Below are 27040 nucleotides of genomic sequence, written 5' to 3'. Positions count from 1 at the left end.
TGCTTTCCAATCTCTCCCTGGTGTCTTAGGACTTGAGAGATGTGTCGCAACTTGATACAGACTATAAATATTGGTGGATCTACTTTCTGCTCTTCCAGTCTCCACCCTCAGCTTTCTTTGGGTCACCTCCGTTGCCAATTCCAGAAGGTTGTAAGTCGTCATTGCCATCATCATCATCATCATCATCATCATCATCATCGTCATCGTTGATGTTGATGTCATTGTCATCATCATCTTGAAGTGCTTCAGCAACGTCAGCAACCTGTCCGATTCATGTTCAGTGGCAATGAAATCTGTCACACTAAAAGCATTCCTCTTTAGTGGATAAATACCCATATGTTTCAATCTAAAGAACTATTATGTACCTTTGTACATTTTTGCAGTATCATAAGTATTCATACCAACTGTTCTTAGAGCCTGTATAATCATTTCACTATAATGTGTCTTTAATGTGGATCATCGAAGTCCTATCCATGGGCTGTAGCCTATGGGTATCATGAAATGGCAAGCAGGAAATGGTCACATGATGATCTTTTACTCTTACTATAAATCTATATTCTTGATATGAGAGTAATGTCCACCGTATATCAGCAGGACTGGAGATTCAGCTGTAGGTTTTGTATGCTTAGTTAAGTGGGTAACAGAAGGTCAAAATAGTTCACGGCATTCTCGTGGTTGAAATCAGTCGTTTGAGCAAGTGATGTCCCTTCAGGCTTTCTTACTGAAAACTGATTCTTGTGCCTGTTCATAAACTGAGTGAACAATGCCTTTCTAGATGTGTCATTGCTGAATGAACTGAAGATTCCATATCTTACTGCTAGTTGTCATGTCATTGTAACTGAGACGACAGAACATTTTTCCATCAATAGACAATATTCCACTAGATTGAGATTTTCACTCTGCAGCGGAGTATGCGCTGATATGAAACTTCCTGGCAGATTAAAACTGTGTGCCCGACCGAGACTCGAACTCGGGTCCTGAGTTCGAGTCTCGGTCGGGCACACAGTTTTAATCTGCCAGGAAGTTTAATATTCCACTAGTTCTCTTTCAATTTCTTAGTTAAGAACAGTTTTTTTTACAATTTTTCAGGGGTCAAAGTATTTAGATACACATATATCCTTTCTAAGCACCTTTCTAAAGAGAGCAGCTTTTGGTATGTTTTACATCTTGCTGCTTTAGTTACAGTTTTAGTTTTATCCCTGATAGCCATTATTGCATTAACCATATCTTTGGTTTGCCATTTCTGTCAGGTTCCACTTTTTTCATTCCATAACTTGCTCCTTGGCATAGTGATAACCACAAACAAAAAGATGATGGTAATATGGAAACAAAATGTTTCACATTGCCTCCCTGACACCATTTTCAAAAACTAAGTAATGAAACTATACTTTTGATTAATGATTTCAAGAAACTAAAATTTCCTTTTGTAAGTTCCCTTCTATTACTGAATCCTAAACTAGAAACAGTATCCTAATTAGTAGACACTGGTATCAGAAAAAGTATCTGAATATTACCCTGCAAAAATTTCTGATAGTTGAAATAAAAAGTGTGTCTACTCATGGAAGTACATGTGATACCACTGTCTACCCACCTTTAGTGACTGAATTAGAACATTATGGCTGTGATAACAAAAGCTTCTGGCAGCTGGCATAAATACTCTAAAAATATTATTCTGTTCCATATCACAAATTTATTTCATATTACCACTCCCTCCTGGCTACTGCACACAGTTCAGTACTTTTAAGGTGTTTCTTCCCACAATATGACCAGACTGACAAACTGACAGAAGAGGATGACATCACTAACTTCTTAGTATTACAACTGATAATAAATTAAACTGAAGTGAGCATACCATACAACTGCTGAAGCATCTAAACAAGTCTTTATGTGCACTGTGAATTTTAGCTTGGCTTAATGAGTTACCTCAAAACATGATCCTGTATGACACTGTGGAATGAAAGTAAGCAAAATATGATAGATCTTTTATTTTTATACCACCTATGTGGTACATGTTTTGTAACAAGTTTAATATTGCCTCTTAAGATATGTTTAAGATTTTTTGACTTGTTCCACAACCATGAGGGCCATTTCACAGAGAAGCTAGGATCTGTGGGAGAAACATTAGCATCTCTCTCTCTCTCTCTCTCTCTCTCTCTCTCTCTCTCTCTCTCTCCTTCTCTCTCTCTCTCTCTCTCTCTCTCTCTCTTTCTTTCTTTCTGTAAACATATATTTTATGATGCGTTGTGTTATACATCCTTGAAGATCTCCTCACAAATTAATCTAGGGAACTAGAAGTATATTTCATTCAAGCTAATTTAATCGTGAATCATTATGTAAACTAAAGTGGGATCCAGTTTCCAATAGCGCATTTCTCAGTTCATTTATGGGCAAATATTTAGGTTGTCAACTCCACATTAAACATGTCCACATTTTCATACTCCTGAGTGACACATAGTGTCAGACAACTGGGTTTCTGCACGTTCTGATTTGGTCAAAACTACCAACTTGCATCATTTACAGGTGTACTAATCATCTTTATTATAGTCTTAAGGGTAAAGGAGTCACATTTCCTTTGCAGGTGGACTCGTACAAGTGATATTTTCTTTTACACACATGAGGAAGTCCTTGGTAGCCAGGGGTGGGTAGAATAACATACGGACACTTTGGTTCAGAATTTCACACTTTATTGTCACTATTACACACTGATCTGATACAGTGCATGTTACCACAAAACACACATCTCAAGAAACAGATGGGAACCACCAGGACAAAGATTATTAGTTAAGGTTACAGATAAAAACATGTTTGTATGTTGGTAGAGTCGATATGTTTGGTGGGAGCGGGGATGGTCATCGTCGGCGATGTCTGGGGCATGTAGATGCAGCTCAGTCCCAATGTCAAGGCTGTAGTACTGAAGTGAAGGTCCATGTCAAAGGGCTGTTGGGTGGGGGAGGTTGGAGGTTGAGGTATGGGGGGGGGGGGGGGAGTTTCCTTCTTTGCTGTTAGCACACAAGCAGGTTTGAGCAAGTGGACAGATATTGTAGCTTTGTCTTTCACTAGAACTGATATTGTCTGTTCCCCCATTGGAGTGCTTTTTATAGGCCAGTGGATAGTTGCTGAAATGTGGCCTGGACTGCCTGGGCACACAGCATGACTTGGGAGCAATCGCTTAGCTTCTTGTAGATGAAAATAGGTCATAAACTATAAGCGTGAGATGGGGATGTGAGATTGGTGGTAATGTGGAGTTGGACAATCTGTACCTATGAAGGTAGTTCTGCAGGTGTTAATGATGTGGAAGCACCTCCACTAGTGGTGACTTCGGATTGTCTTTGTATGCAGGATAGAGAGTTGTGCATTGGGTACCAAGGCACATTAAGGTGCCTACAACCTTCAATACCATAGTTCCGCTAATCCACTGTTCTGTGGGTGGTAGGCCATTGTGTGAAATCATGCTCGCCCATAGCCTGCACAAGTTGGCAAAGAGGAGGGATTCGAATTGCTGACCCTGATCAGTTGTGATAGATAGGGGAGACCAAATGGTAATTCCAGGTGTTTACGAAAGCCTATTTCATTGATTCACCTGTAATGTCTTGCAAAGAGATTATTTCTACCTAGCGAATGTATTTGTAACCTTTGGTCTTGGGTGAAGGTAAATAAGTGCATGTGTACATGCTGGAAATGTCCTTTTGGTACAGTAAAAGTGTCCTGAGGGGAGAATGTGTGCTCTTTGATCTTGCTATGTTGGCAAGGAACACAGGGTTGCACCCATTTCCTGCAAACAAACATTCCGTACTGAGGCTTACAGCGAGGCAAACTGCGAGGAGTGACAGATTGTGGGGGCTGTCAAAAATTAATTTCCTAAATGCCACTGGAATCAGTGGGCATAGTCTGCCCTGTAAGGTGTCACAACATAGTTTAATGTTATAGCTGGGTAACCTTATTTGTTCATGCCGTAGATGTTGGGGTTGTCTAAGAGTTCAGGTAAATGATTGTGTTGCTCTTGTGCATTTGCCAGGTCCTTCTGGTTGATTAATGTACTGCAGGCAGGACACGAGTCCACCATATTTTTACCTCCCATTCACATGTTGGTTGTCTGTTGAGAATAATTGTGCTATGAAGTTTAGGTGTCTGAAATGGAGGGGTGATATATCCATACTAGGATTGTGAATGGTACTTACCAAGGGGCAGTTGGTTGGTTGGTTTGGGTTATAAAGGGACCAAACTACAGGGTCATCAGTCACCAAGAGGTAGTAATGTATGAAACATATGGAGGAGGGGAAGGGGGGGGACCCTCAATGTCCCCCTGAAATATTTTACCACCTTGTAGAGTGTGAGTAGTTCATGGTTGTATGCTGACCACAGCCTTTAGGGTCCTTGTAATTTACATGAGGAAAAAACTTAAGTGTTGATGAACGCCATTCACTGATTGCTGTAGGACTGCGCCAATGGCAGTGTCTCTAGCATCAGCTGTGATTGACAGGTAGGTCATTGGTGAGGAGTGAGGCAAAGTCACAGCCCTCTATAACAATTGTCTGACTAACATGGAAGTTTGTAACATTTATTCGAACCATGTTACAGTTAAGTCTCCTGTGGTATTGTTTCCAGATGGGGTGTTTGTGAGGGTGCTTGAATTTCAGCTGTCTGCAGGATGTGATACCCGTAGAAACTGATCATTCCTTGGAATCTGTGTAGGTCCTTGTAGCTAGTGGACTTGGGAGTGAACTGTATGAGTTCTGTCCTCTCTTCCATTGGCCTGATCTCTACTGACAAAATGGAACTTCCTAAAAATGTTATGTTCTGCTGACGTAAGTGGCATTCTCCAGTACTTTCAATAAAGTATGGATGTTCTTAGGTATGGAAAGCTTGTCAGATGTGGTCTTCATGATCTTTGGGGATAGAAAGGAAAAAAGCAGCATGTCATCTAGATATGGGTAAACAAAGCAGTAGTTTGCATAGGACTGAGTCAATGAATCTCTGCCATATCTGAGCCACATTTGTTGATCCAAATGGCATGAAAAGATTTTAAAATAACCTGAAACAGGTGATACTGGCAGTTTTACCATTGTTTTCAGTTGTGATGCATACTTGCAAATATGCTTTTTGGCAGACTATGATGCTGAAGATGATTACACCTGATAAGGGCTGTTTGAAGGTTGGATACTGTCCTTGTTAAGCAAACAATGTCCTTGTTAAGCAACTCGTCCAGTGTGGCTTTGACAATTTGTAATTTGTCATTTGTCAGGGGAGAGGTGGTGTGCTTTGAGAAATATGAGAGGTCCCCACATTGTTTCGATTCTGTGTCAACATGTCGCCCATAATGCTGTGACAGGGTAGAAGTTGGGTAATATGGAAGGGGAGGGGGTAAAGATGGATATCACAGTCAGTAATTTTGATAGACACTGATTGCACTGTCACTTGTTTCATTGGCGCTAATCTGTTCAAGTGTAGTTGCTGGTAAAGAGAGGTGTTTGCTGATGGTGAGATGCGATGTCCATGAAGACTCAAACAGCTCTATACAGTCATCAATGATATTCACTGTTTCTTTGCAGTGGTGATATGTCTGCGTGTAGCCATTGGTGCCTGTGCAATCCGAGGTGGGTAATGTTTGGGTCAATAACACTCAAGGTAACAGTATTTGTTGCTGTCACTGGAGCTGGCAGTGAATTTCTGCACTCAGGTATGAAGGTTCTCCACTGTATGCCATATGTTTGTGGGTATTTGTCCTGTAGTGCTAGTTGTTCTATGGTGATGACAGGTGAAACTTGAAGGGCCCTAAGCCACTGTACTGCCCATGCTAACTGGTGTTGTCATGCATTAGCACCCGAAGGGATGAATTTTCCTCTTTTAATGCGAGGCATTCATTCCTGGTGTCGATATACAGTTTACTGGTTACTGTTAATTGATTCTCAGTGGAGGACCATAGCAATTAGATCCTGCATACCAATGAAGGGTACTTGTCCTTGTGTTGTGGTGTAAGTGGTGCTGACGGTCATCTGGTCATGCCCCTGATGGTGACATCATTTGATCAGCAAAGCTGAATCCCTTCCTGTAAATCTGAGCACAGATGGAAGTTGCACAGACAATTGGCCCAAATCAAGAGTTCATTCATTTCAGGATGTAGAAATGTCTATGTGAAGTTTTGGCAGCTGCCGAGATGTGGGATGACTGGTATTTCGAACTGTGCTTATTTCAGATCCCAAGTCTTCCAGAAAATGCTATTTATATGCACATAGGCCGAGAGCTGTTATCGATAGGTAGGTGAGACAAACTAGTCTGGTTCACTGGGTATAGTGTGTGGCACACTCTGGAATGCCACAGCCTCTGATGTCTGGTGAAGGTCACGGGAGGGATTTTAGTGTTGGCAAGGCATGGTGCACTTGCTTGAGGTGGTGCTGAAGGAGGAGTGGAACCAGCACCACTGTGCAGTCTGTTGGCTGTTGTCCATATCCTGCGGTGTGAGTGACATCACACTGGCAGTTGTCATCAGCTGGGTGTTGTGTGGAGTGGTCAGCCAGAGTTGATGAGATACTGTGTTGGTGTTGGGTGTTAGTGGGTAAGTTTGGTAGTATTCTGTCATGGCCTGCTGGGTAGGAGGGTAAGATGGCTTCTGCTGCTCTGTGCTTGCTGCGTAAGGGGAACCTTTGATGAGTCTGGTGTTGTTCGGTACCCATCTTCCATCTAAGTGCAACGTGGCTGCCTGCAGTCTTTACTGATGATGGCTGCTGGGTTGTGAGGGCCTATAATTGATGTTCCAATGGAAGTCCCTTTTTTTGCGTTCTAGCACAGCTTGGTTGTTGTGCGACAATTTGCTCGGCCATATGGCCCGCAGTGAAATGCTAGACATTAACCACAGACCACCACGGTTCGTAAAAGGTACCACAACTCCTAAGGCAGTAGTCTGTTTAAATCTTCCAAGTGAATAGTTTGAACTATTTGTTGTTTGGGGTCTTGCATAGTCTTAGAGTCAAAGCTACTTTGGCTGCCTCAAACTTGCTGAATTCTGGTGGAGGCAAGATGTCACTGTGATAGCATATTACCCTAAACGACACAATAAAGTTGAATACTTTGATGCATTGTCAAACGTGTTTTAAGTGGCGAATACTGATTCAGCAATAGCGAACCATGTATGGTGCTGATCTGCTAAGAATTGAGGCAGTTTTGGAACTGTCAAAGGGAAGGGGTCTCTATGGCACCAATTGATTAGATCCAGGGATATTGGCGGGCGGAACTGCACTGATCGTCCACGATGCAATAGTGAGACCGCAAGCGTTCTGGCGTGCTCAAGTTAGCCGAGCTCTGCTGATAGATAGACACGGATTTGGCGCCTAAGAACCGACGCTGTAGTGTAAGTCCTGGTGGAGGGCTAAATAAGTGTTGTTGCACGTGATCACTGGGATCCAGCGGGAGGGTGGGGTCAGATCCAGTTGTCGTTCTGTAGAAGGTGAGCTGAGCAATCCACTGCAGGATGTGGTGAATGGTGCCACATTGTGGCGAAGTTCCGCGTGCACACGTGGGAGAATGGAAACATTCACTTTTGGGTTCGACATGTTCTGAATCGTTTGTTGTGTTATGTAATCCATGGTACAACAGTCTGCTAATGGCTTTTAACATGGCGGCACCAGCTTCAAAGCAATGTACAGGGTACGTCTGTGGCGCTAGCTCCTCATAAGTAACACATTCTCTTTTTTAGAAGACATGTTAGATACTGCAAATTATGAAACGAATTAAGTGCACTGAAACAGAAGCCAATCCAGCGTTCTGTTTTCTGTTCCCTGTTCTTGAGGCATGTGGGGGGAGGAGAATTTTTTGCTGTCTCCTTCTCTCCCCCCCCCCCCCCCCCCCCCCACACACACACACCCTCCCCCCTCTACCATATCTAACTTACTGTTACCACAATTTTTAATGTAGCACAGATGCGTACGAATTTAATAAGAGTAACAATAAATTAAATTAAATATTCTAGTACGTTAATAATAATAGTTTCATTACTATGAATTACACAAAATATTTTAAACGTAATAATAATTTCCTTACATAAGTTAATAGTTAATTAAGGAATAAGAAACTGCTTCAGAAAAATACCAATAAACCCTCGATTCTTCAAAGAATCGAACTCCCATGTATGCAACAGCTTCACACATTTGATTACTTTAGAAATGAGTTAATACATGCTTGAAATTATGAGTGAAGTTTGTTGGAAGTCACTGAGTGGTCTCGTTATGAAACACTGGATAAATACAGGCTGGGTAAATTGCGCTCCATTTTAAGGAAAAGCAAGTTTTTCATGCATCTCAATGTTTATAACGTAATATCTCAGAATTACGTGTGGCACAACGATATAATTTTGCAGGTCTTTTTGAACAGCGGAAATGTAATAGATTTTTTTTTCCTTTCATCATTCTGTGCGGGGGGAGAGGCGGGGGGGGGGGGGGGGGGGGGAGGAGGCAAAATACTGGAAGAATAATGTCCGGACATTTGGGCGCTGTCAGTAGTTACGTTGCTTCGAGGCAAAGACACAGTTTCTAACTCTAATGCTTGTCTTATTGTCTTAATCTTTCAACATAAGATTATACTTCTTAATGTGTACATTATGACAGAATTTTAAATTTTTAAATTCGGTCAATTATTACGTGAAATATTGAAAATAATTTTTTTTGCTGCCCCTGGATGCTTTTTGATAGTCAACTTGCAACTGGTACTTGGTTCTGGGATAGTCGCTTAGTAATACAGAGGGCATTTGAATTGCATTTGTATGAAATCTGAGAAGTGCATGTGTCATGCAATTAATTTGATATCTAGAAGACTATATGTAGCACACCTGGGAAAAAGTGAATCACTACGGCCCACCCCGCAATGACGTCATCGATGACGTCATGCAATGTTGCCACAATTCCCCCTCCCCTAAGACAAAGGCCAAATGCACAAAGTATAAAATGGTGGGAAATTAAAAAATGGCAGGAAATTCAAAACAGCCAGGATTTTCCCCCAAATCCTGATTTTACCGAGGAATTAGGGACGTTGTCCTAGGTATAAACTGACAGGAAATTCCAAAGTTCCAGATAGTGTATTGTTCAGTTGGTGTGAAATTCGAAGGCAGTCTGTATGACATCACAATCCAAGAAGACGATCCGATATGACAATCTAGGCATACTGGGACATCCTGTACGACATCACAATCCAAGTTGGCGACCATCTCATACGAGGAAGATCTGTATGGGATCACATTCCAAGTGACGACTTGGGCATACTGAGACAGTATACATGGTTGACAGCTCACTTAAATCCAAGGTGGTGGACCTGGATGTTCCAAGCGATCTGGTCAGTCACTGGTGTAGTGACTTCGATGCTAAGGAAGACTGGTCGAAATACTGAAGTATATAACTGCCTGTAAAGAAGAGATTGCATTTGAAGGATGTTGTTACGTTGGCTGAATTTCACATCGATGCCCAGAAGCCATGTCGAGTTGGTAAACCTAAGGGCAAAACCCCTGAATATACTAAAGCCAAATACCAGTGGTTGACAGTGTCTTGTTCAACAAGTCAGTATTGCAAAAACTGAAGTGTCTTCTTCTCCGTTCTCTTCATGTACTGACAAGCTTTTGTAAGCAAAAAAATGAATCAACGATTAGAGTTATATAGGATTCAGTTCAGGAGTCTGTGCAGGCTAGTCCATCACAAGGATGTTATTGTCGGCCGGCCGCGGTGGTCTCGCGGTTCTAGGCGCGCAGCCCGGAACCGCGCAACTGCTACGGTCGCAGGTACGAATCCTGCCTCGGGCATGGATGTGTGTGATGTCCTTAGGTTAGTTAGGTTTAAGTAGTTCTAAGTTCTAGGGGACTGATGACCACAGCTGTTAAGTCCCATAGTGCTCAGAACCATTTGAACCATTTTTTTGTTATTGTCGTGTAACCTCTCCACCACAGGCGTTGCATTATGAAGAGGTGTTCGATAGTGTTGAAGGATGCAATCGCCATCCCCAAATTGCTCTTCAACAGTGGGAAGCAAGAAGGTGCTTAAAACATCAGTGCAGACCTGTGCTGTGATAGTGCCACACTGTAACACCACCGCCTCCGAATTTTACTGTTGACACTACACACACTGGCAGATGACGTTGACCGGGCATTCGCCATAATCATACCCTCGGATCGCCACATTGTGTATCGTGGTTCGTCACTCCACACAACGTTTTTCCACTGTTCAATCGTCCAATGTTTACGCTCCTTACACTAAGCGAGGCGTCGTTTGGCATTTACCAGTGTGATGTGTGGCTTCTGAGCAGCCGCTCGACTATGAAATCCAAGTTTTCTCATCTCCCGCCTAACTGTCATAGTACTTGCAGTGGATCCTGATGCAGTTTGGAATTCCTGTGTGATGGTCTGGATAGATGTCTGTCTATTACACGTTACGACCATCTTCAACTGTCGCGGCCTCTGTCAGTCAACAGACAAGACCGGCCTGTACGCTTTTGTGCTGTACGTGCTCTTTCACGTTTCCACTTCACTGTCACATCGGAGACAGTGGACCTAGGGATGTTTATGAGTGTGGAAATCTCGCGTGCAGACGTATGACACAAGTGACACCCAATCAGCTGACCACGTTCGAAGTCCGTGAGTTCCGCGGAGCGCCCCATTCTGCTCTCTCAAATTCAAAATGGTTCAAATGGGTCTGAGCACTATGGGACTCAACTGCTGAGGTCATTAGTCCCCTAGAACTTAGAACTAGTTAAACCTAACTAACCTAAGGACATCACAAACATCCATGCCCGAGGCAGGATTTGAACCTGCGACCGTAGCGGTCTTGCGGTTCCAGACTGCAGCGCCTTTAACCGCACGGCCACTTGGGCCGGCTGCTCTCTCACGATGTCTAATGACTAATGAGGTCGCTGATGGAGTACCTGGCAGTAGGTGGCAGCAAAATGCACCTAATATGAAAAACGTATGTTTTTGGAGGTGTCTGATAGCTGCGCTTGTAGCGGGAAGAGGACGGAAGCGGCGGCAGCAACAGCAGTGGCAGCAACCTGTGGTGCAAATTATTGTATATAGGGCTGGCATCGGCATGGTGCTGATGGGGATACTTATGGTGGGGACCGCAGGAGCACCCGTCCTGCATTTTGTTTGTTTATATATAGACATCATAACTGTTCGTGTCCTATCCCACTGTCCTATCCCAGTGGGCTGACGGCTAATTAGGGGAAATTGTTTAAATGTGGAATATCAATGTAATCTGGTGATGCCTTGTGTCTGACCTGCAGTGTTTTTTAACATATACACATTTGGGGAAACGTTCCTACATAAATACACGCAATTTTTTAAAAATTTTCCACTGCTCTTACATATCCACTGTAATGTCATAGCGCACCGAGCGAGGTGGAGCAATGGTTAGCACACTGCTCTCGCATTCGGGAGGACGACGGTTCAAACCCATGTCCGGCCATCCTGCTTTATGTATTCCGTGATTTCTCTACATCGCTTCAGGCAAATGCCGGGATTTTTCCTTTGAGACAGCACGGCGAACTTCCTTCTCCGTCCTTCCCTAATCCGATAGGACCCTGACGTCGCTGTTTGGTCCCCTCCCCCAAATTAACCAACCACCCTTCCTAATGTCTTAGCGCCAAGACTCCTCTTAGGCACACATGTTTGACTGTGACGTAATAGTGTGTGATAAATTATAATAATTAAGACTGTGGTATTTTGTAAAAACATCCGACGGCCATATTGAGCCTCATAAATTATAGTCATTACGATATGGGTGACGTAAATACAGAGGCAGCTATGTTTTCATTGCGGTGGGCACAGTGTGTCATAAATTATAGCAATAAAATGTAAGGATGGGATAAATATATTGGTAGCCATATTTGATTGTGACGTCATGTTGGGTCATAAATGATGCTAATTAAAGTAAGGCTCAGTACATATGAGAGACATTTTTTGGGTCATAAATTATACTGACACAGACAAGCAAGACATACAGGATGTTCAGAAATTCCAGTCACAAACCTCTAGGGCTTGTAGAGGGGACTGAGTAGATAATATTTTGAATTAGAACCTGTGTCCGGAAATGTACCGTTTCTGTGCTACAACCATTTGCACAGAAGGCGACCACTTCTACAAGTAAGTCGGCCGGAGTGGCCGAACGGTTCTAGGCGCTACAGTCTGGAACCGCGCGACCGCTACGGTCAGGGGTTCGAATCCTGCTTCGGGCATGGATGTGTGTGATGTCCTTAGGTTAGTTAGGTTTAAGTAGTTCTAAGTTCTAGGGGACTGATGACCTCAGAAGTTGAGTCCCATAGTGCTCAGAGTCATTTGAACCATTTTTCTACAAGTAATTTATAAGACGCGACGCAGTACATCACTTTTTTACAATTCCACTAATTAATAACCAAAGAAACACAAAGGAAACATGATGCAGTATGGCCTCTTCCACTTCATACGATGTTGCAGTGCCTGTGTTATTCTGATTACGAGGCCGCGCGACTGCTACGGTCGCAGGTTCGAATTCTGCCTCGGGCATGGATGTGTGTGATGTCCTTAGGTTAGTTAGGTTTAAGTAGTTCCAAGTTCTACGGGACTGATGACCACAGATGTTAAGTCCCATAGTGCTCAGAGCCATTTGAATCATTTTTTTCTTCGTCATTTGGTTGGCATAAAATGGCTCTGAGAACTATGGGACTTAACTTCTGAGGTCATCAGTTCCCTAGAACTTAGAACTACTTAAACCTAACTAACCTAAGGACGGCACACACATCCATGCCCGAGGCAGGATTCGAACCTGCGACCGTAGCGGTCGCGCAGTTCCAGACTGTAGCGCCTAGAACAGCTCGGCCACCCCGGCCGCCTTGGTTGGCATATAAAATTATACTACTATGGTGGTGTTAGATTGGTGCCTGTATTTGCTACGATAATGCGTTCGCTATAGAGTTCATATTAACGCACCCGCATTCCCATTTTCTAGTTCATTATTAGGACTACACTTGCATTGCATACGCGTTTCTGATATTGTGTTTATAGCCCTATACTAATCTGACCAGAAATCCTGTTCTTGTCACTGCACTATCTTAATTACCACTACATTAAACTTAAACCTAGCCATTTCACTTTTGAAATTCCACGCTCCTGCCCACATAATGTCAGTTTCGTGTTTCTTGATGAGAAAATCCTCTGAGCATCATGACTAATCTTTGCCCAGGAATACGAATGGGGAACCTCTTTATCTCCAGATTCTTTTTCCTAAGATGTTTTCGTCTGTATTTTACCGTACACTAGAGGTGCATGTCCGGGAAAAAAAGCGGCTGTATTTTCAGCACAGCGATGCCGTGTTGCCCAGATTTAGAAAGCCAGATCAATCAATCATCCAGACTTTTTCCGCTGCAACTACTGAAAAAAGGAATCACAGGTTAATTTGGCCTCTCCACAGATACCTCTGTGTTGCGGTTACACTTACGGTACGACTTGTATTGCTGAGGCGTGCAAGCCATCCCACATCGGCAAGGTCCAGAGTACATCGGGGGCAGCTAACAACACTATAATCTACGATACGTAACGTTGGTATTATACCATATTAAAATGAAATGTGCCAATACCTACCTGACTGAATTGTTTACAAGAGTAAACCAGTCCAACTTAATAGCAAAACTTAACATGGTACGTCATAGTGTAATACAGTAGTTTAGTAGCATACACATTGTTCGCACAGACAGCAAGGTAACTGCCAGCAGGTGACGTCTGTACACTCCGCCATGCATTGCGGATTGCGTATTTTAATGTAGACGTTCGAAAATGTACTCACAGTGCGTTGCGCCAGTCCCTGGGCCGGAAGAGCATGAGAGGAATGAAGACAGAGCCGAAGAAGAGGGAGAGCAGCAAGAAGACGGTGAACTTGACGTAGTAGCGGCACGAGTTGCTGACGTACCACAGCAGCAGCAGTATGAGCACCGCGGCAGCAGCCAGCGCCACGTACCCGGCCAGCGTCATCGTTCCTGTAACACCGCAAACCGACCTCTCAGCGCTTCAAATTTTTTGCCATTAGCGTTCTTGCGCGGAATGATCATAAACGAGTGTGAAAAACGGTTCTCTACAAATTATTCTGAACAGCGTAAGCTAACAAGGTAAAGCCAAGTTCGCGATACTGCTTTTCTACATCCATCAGTGAAGCCACTCTTCGCACAATGTTGTTGTTGCTTTTATTTATTACTACATGGAGACTGTAGGTACAGACCGGTCTGTAATGTAGCCCGAGGTCTACATTAGGTTGGAAGATGGTAACGCCGGACAAAAAATTAGTTACCTCAAGGGACATCACGGTAATACCGCCTAAACCCTTCATAATGGCCTCATTTCGGCGAAGGAGGAAGTCCACAACTTTCTTGAGGTACTTAATACCCAGCTGAAGCCACTCACTGGTGGTAAGTTCACACACAAGTACCAAAGAGTGAGGATACCTGAGCGATCGTCAAACCAGGAAGGTGTGCGTGCATCCCTGTCAACATGTCTGCTGCAATCTTGATACATGGGAGTACCGGCAGTATAATCATTATGAAGATACAGAAGAAAGGGTAACACTTAGTCACTGAGAATGTTGAAGTAAACATCCTGTTTAAAGTTCACATTAACGTTAAAGAGTGGGCGCATGTCACTGTACGAAAAACACCCCACAAACACCACAGACCCCCTCTGGCCTGAACTATAACCACTGCACACTCTGGGTTCAACGCCTTATTCGGTCGTCGATGCACTCTCCACTTTGCATCACTTGTACAAAAACGCAAATCACTGGGCCATATAAACGTCTCCATTCAGCTACTGTCCACTTTACACTCGAAGGAAAAGACAGACAAATCACTAAAGAGTTATCCAAATGTGACGGAAACTGGTGGATGTGATCTACTAGTACAGATAAACGAATGATTACAATTTCAGAGAAATAGGATGATTTATTCGTGAGAAAAACCTTAAAAAACTGAGCAAGTCAATAACGTGTTTGTCCGCCTCTGGCCCTTCTGCAAGTAGTTATTCGGTTTGGCACTGACTGACAAAGTTGTTAGATGTCCTCCCGAGGGATATCGTGCCAAATTCTGTGCAACTGGCGTGTTAGATCGTAAAAAAAGGTTAAAAACGCGGAGAGCACGTCTCTGTGCGCGAATTGCGTGGCGGCATGCCTCAGTCCACCAAGGGACTGGAACACGACGTGGTAAAGAGGAAGTGCGAGGAATGGAACGTTCTGTTGCAGTAAGGATAACATTTGTGAGATATTCCACCTGGTCGTCACTACTGAGGAAATATTGTTCTTCGAAGGTCGTAAGGGAGGAGTAAAGTTCCCAGTCAGCCTTAATAAGCTGCCATTTGGGCGTGCTTGCAGATGAGGTAGGAGTCAGCAAGCGGATAGCACACAGGAAATTGTCGCTCGAGCAGGTGTCAGAAACAACGGACCACTCAAGACGATGGTCAAGCTGGCCAGAGCAGAAGGATAGGTCCAAATGGGAATAGGTGTGCGAGGAGACGGAAAAGAAAGTGGGTGCTCCAGTGTTAAGGCAGAAGAGGTTAGGTTGGTTAAGGTCAGCCAAGAGGGCACCTCTCTGAAAGGTCCTAGGAGAACCTCCAAGGGGATGATGTGCATTAAAGTCACCGAATAGCAAAAATGGGGGAGGTAGCTGCCTTATAAGCCGAAGGAAGTCTGCCTTGGTGACATCGAATGATGGAGAGACATAAATGGTACAGAGGGAAAAAGTCAGGTGGGTAAGGAAAAGGCGAATTGCAACAGTTTGAAGATGGGTAGTCAGGGAGATGGGTTGACAATGAATGTCATCCTGTATGAGCAGCATGACGCCCCCATGAGATGGAATACAGACCTCAGGGGAAAGGTCAAAACGAATTGGTAGGAAATGTATGTGAAAGTTCAGAGCGGCCGTGAGGGCACAATTTCGTTTCCTGAAGGCAGAGTACAAGGGGGCGTTGAGATGCTAAAGCCAGCCGTAAATCCGCTTTGTGGGACCGAAGGCCGCGAACGTTCCATTGGAGGAGAGTCATGACGAGGAAAAAATGTAGGGGTGTCACTTCGGCGATTGCTGAGTGACAGCCAGTGAAGAGCCGCTACTACAGGGCACAGAAGCAGGAGGATCAGGCTAAGGTATCACGTGGCAACACCATCGAAGAGGATCTTCGAGTTGGCGAAGGAGAAGACCGTTTGCCTTTGGTGGACTTCTCCGAGCCTTTCCGGTTAGAGGAAGACTCGGGTGTTGTTTGGCTGGAGGGACCGAGTATGTCGTCCCAGGAGTACTCCTTCTGTCCTTTCTGGCTTACTGGTTGTGTAGCTGATGGCTTCGCCGCTTGAGGCGAGAGTCTGAAGGCTTGTTGCGTAGCTGGAGGGGGAGATGGCGATGCTACCTTGACACCTCAGAGTTGAATTGGAGGTCGCACGTCTGCGTGGCCATATCCTTCATGGAGCGAGGGACAATAACAGAACCATAGATGCCAGACGGGAGAATGTGGGGTTTTCGACTAGTCAGTAACTTGCGAGCTACTGGGTAAGGCACTTTTTCCTTTATCTGGATCTCTTTGACAGCCCTCTCATCAAGACACACAGGACAGTCCCGAGATGAGGTGGCATGGCCGCCACTGCAGTTGTTGCAGTGGGGAGGAGGAGGCGGAGAATCGCCCTCGTGCACATCCCTACCACAGGTTACACATTTGGCTGGGTGTCAACAAGACGTTCTAGTGTGGTTGAAACGACACTGATAGCAGCGCATCGGGTTCGGAATACACAGCCAGACTGTGATAATTTTATAGCCTGCTTTGATCTTGGATGGAAGCATCACTCTATCAAAGGTGAAAAAAAGAGTGTACCTGTTTTATTACAAGATGGCCGGCAATGACACCCTAATCAGACAGGTAAGAGTGGATTTCGGCCTCGGTTAGACCATCGAGCAGCCTGGTGTAAATTAAACCACGGTAAGAATTCAAAGTTCTATAGGTCTCGACATGAAGAGGGTAACTGGGGAGAAGCGAGGCAACAAGCAATTGTTGTGCTTGAGAATCAGAAGTAGAAGTGCCATTCCGTAAACAAGAGCAGGATTTCACAGGGCCGGCAATTGCATCAACACCTTTCTGAATAATAAACGGATTTACTGTGGCAAAGGACTGACCGTCTTAAGTACATGAGACCACAAGGAACCGTGGTGCAGTGGGAACGGTCTTTCAATCACTAGCCTCAGACGTTGATTGTGAAGATGATTGACTCATCATGAGGAAATCCCCCCTGACTGCCAGCATCTCCGACGGCGCGCTCCTATCAACTGGGGGCCCCTTCACAAGGGGGTGCACCCACCTTAGGTGATCGTTCACACCTCCTGAACACCTGACAGAGGGATCAATCGGCAATTTGGGAAGGTTGCAGCTCAGGCAGTCACCCCTCCCTGGGCCTGACCTACTTGTCGACCTGGGTCTGGGAATTACGCGTTACCCAGTCACCTGTTACGCGTCAGACGTGTGGGCCGGCCTTCAGGAGCACACAGGGAGGAAGAAGAAAAAGAGGAACCTCAAATGCCGAAGTGGAGGAACGAGAAGATGAGGGAAACAAATAAAGGAAAAGGGAGCGAAAAACAAAGGTGAGACTGTTCTTACGTCAGCGACAGACAATACAGAACATTCCCAATAACATCCCAGACATGTTACGCAAGTGAGGGGAAAAAGATTAGCAAGAGGATAGACATGCAGCACAGAAGGGAAAAAATGCTGCAAAAGCTGGGGCCATGTGGCTGCCAAGAACGAACCTGCCAAAGAGTGTTGAGCCCACTAGGGAGGGGGGGGGGGGGGGGGGTCGCCTTATCTCTCCACAACTGGAAACGTTTGAAGCATTATGGACACGGCCCTCCAATAGGCTCAGGATTGTGTCGATCTAACGCGCCAATTGGACAGAATATGGCACGATATCACCTAGGAGGTGGTCCAATAACTCTTATCAATCAATACCATTCCGAACAGCTGCCTGCATAAGGGCCAGAGGTCGACCAACGCGTTATTGACTTCTTCAATTTGTGAAGCTCTTTCTCGTGAATAAATAACCCAATTTTTCTGAAACTTTAATCGTTTGTTTGTCTTTACGTGTACATAATGTCTACCGATTTGTATCATTGGGATAATAGCTTCATGGTGGCTTTTTTAAATTTATTTTTATAAGAGTGTAAGTGTTGTTTGGTCTTCTAGAGACGTGCAGCTTTGTAAGCCACTGTGAGCCATGGCCTTCAGTGAGGTACTCAACCACAAATGACTATTTCAAGTAGCTCCACTCGCAATGTTCACCCGGAACTGATTGACAAGCACCTGCATTCGCTGACAACAGCAATTTATTGTCAGGTTTGGAACTGAAAAGCGCGACATTCTTCTGCAGCTCTTTTGGTTAGGATCTTTTTACGACTACTGTTTTCAGAATGTGTTACATTACTGCGAGCGGTTGACACATTGATCAGTACACACTGATACACCTACACATCCGCCAACTTCATTCACGGCGTGGCAATGCGCAAGTCCAAACGCAACAGCTCCTTTTTGACATTCTGTCACGTCTCCTCGCGGAGCCTCCTGCAGCGCTGATTCCACACAACTGACTAACACACAAACAAACAAACAAACAAACAAACAAACAAACAAACAAACACACACACACACACCACTTTACTGCCGTAACGTACGTCAGTGCGTCGCTTAGTACCAGTTCTACATTGCAGGACTCCACAGCAGCGAGTGTGCTGTTTTAGATGGAGTGACTAATATTTTTTCTTGTGAACGTAGTTTGGTTGTGAGTTGGCGAAGCCACGGAAAGTGTCATAAAAACATGTTTGTGATGGCAAACTGATCAGTAGCGTAATTCTGTAACTGCTATAGTCTTATACATTCCACGTTTTTGATGTCCTTAGAGGTGTTTATAACAAGACCGTCCCCACCCAAGGACACCCTTATTGCCACGTTGTTCGAGTATATTTGGAGTGAAAATATGCCTGATAGTATAATCCATATACAATGGAGCGAAAGTTGGTGTTCAGAAAGTGAATTCCACCGCCTCACCTCCTCTTGCCACCCATTTCTGTGGATGAAAACTTGTTCCATCACCGCAACTCGTATCAGCCATTCATAGGTTGACCTTTACAGTACTATCAGCCACTTGCAACCTCAGCTACTGTGAATGGTGTTTCAGATATACGGAGTAACTGTGAGACACATTGTAATAGTTGTCAGCTTGGATAGGCTCTGACATGAATGTGGGAAAAACACTTTATCGTCAGAGAGGTAGTAATCTTCAGAAGGGAATTATGAAGTTTCAGAGTCACACGTATTAGGGCTGTTACATGTCATGTGTATTCACTGCTAAGTTACGAGTACCCCACGACACGGATATTACCGCTTCGTTAGCGCCTGTAAAATTTCATTTTTTTTAAATTTATTTATTGTTCCGTGGGACCACATTTAGGAGAAGTCTCCATGGTCATGGAACGAGTCAATACATGAAATTATAACACGATTGTAGAAACAGATAAAATGAAATATAAGAAACATATTCAGGCGACAAGTCGTCAGTTTAAATAAAGAAAATCAAGAATGTAACACTGGAATTTGCTTAATTTTTTAGCTCTTCCAGGAGCTCCTCGACAGAATAGAAGGAGTGAGCCATGAGGAAACTCTTCAGTTTAGACTTAAAAGTGTTTGGGCTACTGCTAAGATTTTTGAGTTCTTGTGGTAGCTTATTGAAAATGGATGCAGCAGAATACTGCACTCCTTTCTGCACAAGAGTCAAGGAAGTGCATTCCACATGCAGATTTGATTTCTGCCTAGTATTAACTGAGTGAAAGCTGCTAACTCTTGGGAATAAGCTAATATTGCTAACAACAAACGACATTAAAGAAAATACATACTGTGAGGGCAATGTCAAAATTCCCAGACTATTGAATAGGGGTCGACAAGAGGTTTTCGAACTTACACCATACATAGCTCGAACAGCCCGTTTTTGAGCCAAAAATACCCTTTTTGAATCAGAAGAATTACCCCAAAAAATAATACCATATGACATAAGCGTATGAAAATATGCGAAGTATACTACTTTTCGTGTTGAAATGTCACTTATTTCAGATACTGTTCTAATGGTAAATAAAGTGGCATTTAGTTTCTGAACAAGATCCTGAACATGGGCTTTCCACAACAGCTTACTATCTATCCGTACGCCTAGGAACTTGAACTGTTCCGTCTCGCTTATAACATGCCCATTCTGTCTGATTAAAATGTCAGTTCTTGTTGAATTGTGGGTTAGAAACTGTAAAAACTGAGTCTGACTGTGATTTAGCATCAAATTATTTTCCACAAGCCACGAACTTATATCATGAACTACATTATTTGATAATGTTTCAATATTACACACAAGATCCTTCACTACCAAGGTGGTGTCATCAGCAAACAGAAATATTTTTGAATCACCTGTAATACTAGAAGGCATATCATTTACATAAATAAGAAACAGCAGTGGCCCCAGCACCGACCGTTGGGGAACGCCCCATTTAACAGTGCCCCATTGGGACTGAACATCATTACCACTCTCAATATTGCGGAGGATTACCTTCTGCTTTCTGAAACAATTGTAAGCTACTCCCCTTACTCCATAATGTTCCAACTTCTGCAGTAATATTTTGTGGTCAACACAGTCAAAAGCCTTCGTTAAATCAAAGAAAACACCTAACGTTCGCAACCTTTTATTTAATCCGTCCAAAACCTCACAGAGAAAAGAGCCTATAACATTTTCAGTTGTTAAGCCATTTCTAAAACCAAACTGTACATTTGACAGCAAATTATGTGAATTTAAATGCTGCAGTAACCTTGTATATACAACCCTCTCGATAACTTTAGCAAACACCGATGGCATAGAAATAGGTCTATAATTGTCAACATTATCCCTGTCTCCCTTTTTATAAAGTGGCTTCACTATCGAGTACTTTAATCGGTCAGGAAACCGACCACTCCTAAAGGAAAAGTTACAGATATGGCTAAGTACTGAGCTAACATACGTGGAACAATACTTCAGTATTCTGCTAGATACCCCGTCATATCCATGAGAGTTCTTGGTCTTTAGTGATTTAATTATTAACTCAATCTCCCTCTTGTCAGTATCATGGAGGAGCATTTCAGGTAACAGTCTCGGAACACTTTTTTCTAAGAGCGCTATATGATTCCCTGTTGGGACTAGGTTTCTATTTAGTTCACCTGCTATATTCAGAAAGTGATTATTAAGTACTGTACATATTTGCGACTTATCAGTAACACGGACATCCCCACTACGCACTGATTCTATATTCTCGACCTGTCTCTGCAGACCAGCCACTTCCTTTACGACTGACCATATGGTTTTAATTTTATCCTGAGAGTTAGCTATTCTATCTGCATACCATATACTTTTTGCCTTCCTAATAACTTTTTTAAGCACCTTACAATACTGTTTGTAATGGGCTGATGCATTTAGATTTTGACTGTTTCTAACGTTTTGATATAATTGCCACTTTGTTCTACAAGATATTCTTATCCCTTTGTCAGCCACCCAGGCTGCCTTGTTTGTGCTAGTACCCTGTTTTGAACGTTCTAACGGAAAGCAACTTTCAAAGAGCACGAGAAAAGTCTTGAGGAAAGCGTTATATTTATCGTCTACTGTACCAGCACTATAAACATCTTGCCACTCTTGTTCCTTGATAAGGTTTACAAAAGTCTGTACAGCAACTGGATCAGCTTTCCTAAAAAGTTGGTAACTATATTTAACATGTGTTGAAGCACAAAAATCTTTTAGACTTAAAATTTGTGCATCATGATCTGAAAGGCCATTCACCTTTTTGCTAACAGAATGCCCTTCTAATAATGACAAATGAACAAAAATATTGTCTATGGTTGTTCTACTGTTCCCTTGCACTCTCGTTGGAAAGAATACGGTTTGCATAAGATTATATGAATTAAGGAGGTCTACCAGCATCCTTTTCCTTGCACAATCACTTATACAATTAATATTGAAGTCACCACATATCACAAACTTTTTGTATTTCCTATAAAGTGAACCAAGAACCTCCTCTAGCTTTAGCAAAAATGTTGTGAAATCGGAGTCTGGGGATCTATAAATAACAACAGTAAGAAGCTTAGCTCCACTAAATTTAACCACACCTGCACAACATTCAAACACCTTTTCAGTGCAGTACTTTGAAACATCAATTGACTCAAATGGGATACCGTTTTCCACATACATGGCTACTCCACCACACCGCAAAGAGCTCCTAGAAAAGCTGCCAGCCAACCTGTATCCTGGTAAAGGAAGCCTCTGAATTATCTCCTTATTTAAGAAGTGTTCAGATATACCAATAATTTCAGAGTCAACATCTATAAGCAGTTCACTAACTTTATCTCTAATACCTTGTATATTTTGATGAAATATACTAATTCCCTCATTAATCGGATACCCAAGCTTTGTAGAAAGTGGTTTCTTTGTTAGAGAGACTTCCCTTAAGCAGGAATACCTATCAGCTGACTTCAATCTAAAAAAGGTACAGCTCTAACACCCACAACTACCGGAATTTTCCCATGAGTGATCTCACCACCCCCACCTATGCTGTCACCTATAAGTTTTGCCAACCTCCCCTTCCCATACTTGTTGAGGTGCAGGCCATGTCTAGTGAAACCCGTCCTACTGATAGACTCCACCGACACCACTGAAATGTGACTCATGCCTTCTGTCATCAGCGCACCCCCAAGTCTCATGTTATTACGCCTGACGGCTGTATTAAGATGAGGCCGATCGTGACGCTGAAACAGTTCCACGAAATGCACATTCGTGTTGCCAGTTTGAGTGGCTATCTTTTCCAGGTCACCATCTATGTCATACTCCCCATCCCTATCAATACTATTACCAGCCCCACCCACAATCACTACCTGATCCTCTTTAGTAAAATCCCTACATAACCCCCCTATGTTAAAAGTCACCTGAGCCAATCCTGCATTAGGCTTCACAATGCTAGTGACCTGGTACTCACTCCCCAAAACTTCCTGCAACTGCTGGCCTACACCTCTACCATGAGAACTACCTAACAGCAGAACCTTCTTCTTTCTCTTAGACTTTGCAACTGTCCTAGCCACCATAACTGCTGAGGTCTGCTGCATACTTCCTACATCTACAGCTACTAGAGATTCCTCTCCACTAGACTCTGACAGTTGGTCATATCTATTACAAACACCAATAGTAAAACTATCTGAAAATCTCCTTCTCCTAGCAGATCTCTTGCCAACAGCCAGCTCCCATTCCCCAACCCCCTTCTCCCTCCTCATCCTATCTAGCTCCTCCTGTGCGTTTTTCAACTGCACCTGAAGGGCACAGATCTTACGCTCCTGCTCCTCTATCAACTTACTCTTGCTACATAACCTGCAGCTCCAGGAGAGGATCTCACCAGAATGCCCACTGGCTTCCCCACTGCATTCCCCCCAGTGAAAATACTTCGAACAAGTCTCACACCGCAATCCACTATTCACGAACCTACGGCAAAGCCCACACTTCTCACTCATGGTAAAATTTTACAATTATTGAAACAAGAAAACAACTTTATCTAAGTTCCGCTACTACAATAAGAAGATGTTAAAAACTGACTACAATTATCACAAACTTGCTCTACAAGGTAAGTAACTACTATTATTGACAGTATTAATCAACAACAAATGAGAATATAACAAAATACTAACACAGAAAGAAAATCAAACGTCTAATGACAGTAACGAACTGAAAGCAGTTCGCAAAAATTTCTTCTGAAGTTATTTCACCGGAAAACACCAAGAACACCGGTTGAAGACTACTAAAGTTCCTAAATAAACTACTATACACAAACAATTAATTAGTACTTAGCTTTCGATGCGCCGCTACAGCTGCAACTGGTCAGCGCGGAATGTAAACACGGGTAAGAGGTTAAGTTGCTCGATACGAAACACTCACAAATATCAGGCCACAACACAAGAAATGCAGAGGTGAATGAAGAAACCACTAATAAGTCACTTATATAGTAAATATTATCACAAAAACAGTTAAAATATATATCTGAAACCTAAAAATAGATGAAAACTTACAGAGCGAACTCACACGCAGTCACGCGCTTATGACGTCACACCAAAGTATATTTTCTTCCCCACAAGCAGTTCGTGTCCGACTCAGGCCAATCGGTAGTTTTCATATTCCTCTAGTTTCTTATTTTCAGTGGAGCAAGTCGTTGGCGACACAGAGTATCAAACACATTTTGTCCCTCATTATTTTTTCTTTCCCCCATGCAATTCGTGTACGACCGGGGAGGGCTGATAGCATTCGTACTCCCACTAATCATTCGTTTCACACGTTACGGAGGAGGGAGGAGATTCGTGTTTAACGTTCCATCGACAACAAGGTTATTAGAGACGGAGCAGAAGCTCGGACTACGGAGGATGGGGAGGGAAGTCGGCAGTGCCCTTTTCAAAGTAACCATTTAGGCACTTGCCTGGAGCGATTTAGGGAAATCACGGAAAACCTAAATCTGGATGACCGGACGCGTATTTGAACCGTCATCCTCCCGAATGTGAGTCCACTGCGCCACCTCGCTCGGTACACGCTACGGTTTCCACCGAGTTCAATTCTTGCAACTTAAATTGTTATCATTAATACCAGGATAGCTATGGTGCCCGTCCATCTGTTTGTACAGCGTGGCTACAATTAAGCCTCACACAGGTCCAGTGTGGGCTGTAATGATGGTATGGCTGTGAAACGTGGTAGAAATTCTAAAGCGTTAAAGAGGAACCGATTTACGCTAGAACAAAAATTGCTTCCAATTTTGGCCACCAGGTGCAAATCTGGCGCTGTGAATGCGAGAAAGACGTTTAGAAATCTTTCCATATGTGAAGGGTTAGGAACGGGACGTGAACAGAAAAGGTCAAACAAATGAGAAATGCAAAATGTTGATTAACCACCGCTTACACAATTTGTTCAGTATGAGCACCGGATATGTCGGAGAGATGCTGTAGACAAAATTTGAACTAATTATTTCCACTGTAAATCGGTTCTGCATTAACGGATCAGCGTATCTACCAAGTTTCGCTGCCATACGATAATTACAGCCCGCACTGGACCTCTGCGAGTAGCTGCATTTTGATTATAACCACCCGATAGAAGAGAAAAATTTCTTCACGAAAGATAAACCGCTCAAACAGCTCATTCATGCGCAGTTATATCCATAACCTGCTAGAAGACCAAAAATTTATTTATATTTAGTGGTTAAATCAGTAATGACGTTCAGTAAGGAGGGTAATGACTAAGAAAGACTTTGTACCGAGTATATGTCTCGGAAATACCGAATACATAGGATATAAAATTTATTAGTCGCTATTACAGTCATAGTCCGTACGGGAATCAAGTATTAAGATTTCGATGAAAAACTAAATTATAACGTGTAATTTTTTTAAACGGTTGGCTCCTCTTTTTCTTCATGTCTTGGATAAACTTTTTCAGATAATCTAGGAGAGAATGCCTACACATACCTCTGTTCACTGTAAATACATAGATAAGCAGCTACAATTCCAACGCGTATATTGTATCGTGCGTTACAAATGACGCAAATCCAGCAGGTATTTTCTCTTTACAGTGCTAACACAGGCCTGCAGTGCCCAGCTCGGCGTACATGCAAACATGTATCTAGGTCTCTGCCGATTACAGTCCTGTCGTGAATTAATGAAGTGTGATCAGAAATTGCTTTGTTCATAGTCAGCATTTACGAGCAGCAAGCAACTAGGTCACTTTATCTGCTTCGCAGAATGTACGTGTCGACATAACTCTCTTATTGCACATTACACCAAATACATCGCCAATGTGGTAGACAGTCCGTGTAAAACATAGTGTGCCTTTTCTTTGTAGGCTTGTTAATCGCTCATATGACGAGAAGATGACCTTAAAATGCCAAAATTTTCATTTTTTACCTAAATCAGAAATGTAAACAACTGGCACTGGCTAGACGATTCTGCTGCCATCTTTTCTAATTTGTTATATCGAACGAGACGGTTCGTCAGTGATACGAGATATTAAGGAGGAGTCGGTCTTTCACCGGTGTGCGGCCTCCTCGAATTATGTTTACCTTGGCAGGAAGCTGGGATGGTGGATTGTGTTTTGAGCGACACCATCACATACTGATATCGCAATGATTATCCTTTTCCCCTCTTCAGAGGGATGGGGCGGAGAGTATAGCTTTTTTTTAATTCACGTATTTTAAAAAAATTTTGAAAGATGAAAAGCATTCAGGTGACATTATTAAAACAGATGTTTTTGTTGCAAAGGAAGAGTTTAACGTCTCGTCGACAACGAGGTCATTACAGACGTAGCGCAAGTTGGGATTGGTTAAGGATGGAAAAGGAAATCGGCCATGCCTTTTCAACGGACCCATCCCGGAATGTAGCTTAAGCGATTTAGGGAACCCATGGAAGACCTAAATCTGGATGGCTGGATGGGGATCTGAACCGTCGTCTTTACGAATGCGAGTCCAGTGCGCTAACCACTGCCGCACCTCGCTGGATACAAGGTGAAAGATATGGCGTTCATGATGATAATGACTCCTGTGTAGGTCTGCCGGATGATGATGTTGTCAGGTCAGCTGCAGAAGGCAATTTGTCGGGTGAGCTTTCCAAGGATGGAGGAAACAAAATAGAATCTGACTGTTTTTTCTGGTGGAGACAGGGTGTAATAACAGCAGGAGATGCTGCACAAAGTAAGGTGGGAATTGCACTACTCAAAGGCAACTAGACAGGAGTGTTTTCCAGAGAAATCTGGGAATACAGGAGGCAATACTGACCTTGCGACTTATCTTAGAAATAGGATTGAAGGAAGGCATATCTACTTTTACAGCATTTGTAGTTTAAAGAAAGTTTTAGACATTGTTGACTGGAACACTCTCCTTGTAGTTCTCGGTATAAAAGACAAGTGGCGAAAGGTTATCTACAACTTGTACAGAAACCTAACTGCAATTATAAGATTCGAAGGAC

General features: G+C 43.2%; 1 protein-coding gene across 3 annotated transcripts in view; it reads right to left on the bottom strand.

Annotated features, from left to right (window-relative positions):
- Positions 1 to 27040, bottom strand: part of LOC126470446 (1-acyl-sn-glycerol-3-phosphate acyltransferase alpha-like) — a 790262-nt gene that overhangs the window by 30289 nt on the left and 732933 nt on the right. For all 3 annotated transcript variants that reach the window (XM_050098282.1, XM_050098283.1, XM_050098284.1), the window contains one exon: positions 13785 to 13974. In XM_050098282.1, the coding sequence (XP_049954239.1) occupies positions 13785 to 13969 (185 nt within the window). In that variant the 5' untranslated portion in view covers positions 13970 to 13974. The remainder of the gene's footprint in view (positions 1 to 13784; positions 13975 to 27040) is intronic.

The sequence above is a fragment of the Schistocerca serialis genome, chromosome 3 (assembly GCF_023864345.2).
Source record: "Schistocerca serialis cubense isolate TAMUIC-IGC-003099 chromosome 3, iqSchSeri2.2, whole genome shotgun sequence".
NCBI classification, from domain to species: Eukaryota; Metazoa; Arthropoda; class Insecta; order Orthoptera; family Acrididae; genus Schistocerca; species Schistocerca serialis.
Note: the sequence above shows the minus strand (reverse complement) of the source record. Positions and strands in the feature narration are given on the sequence as shown.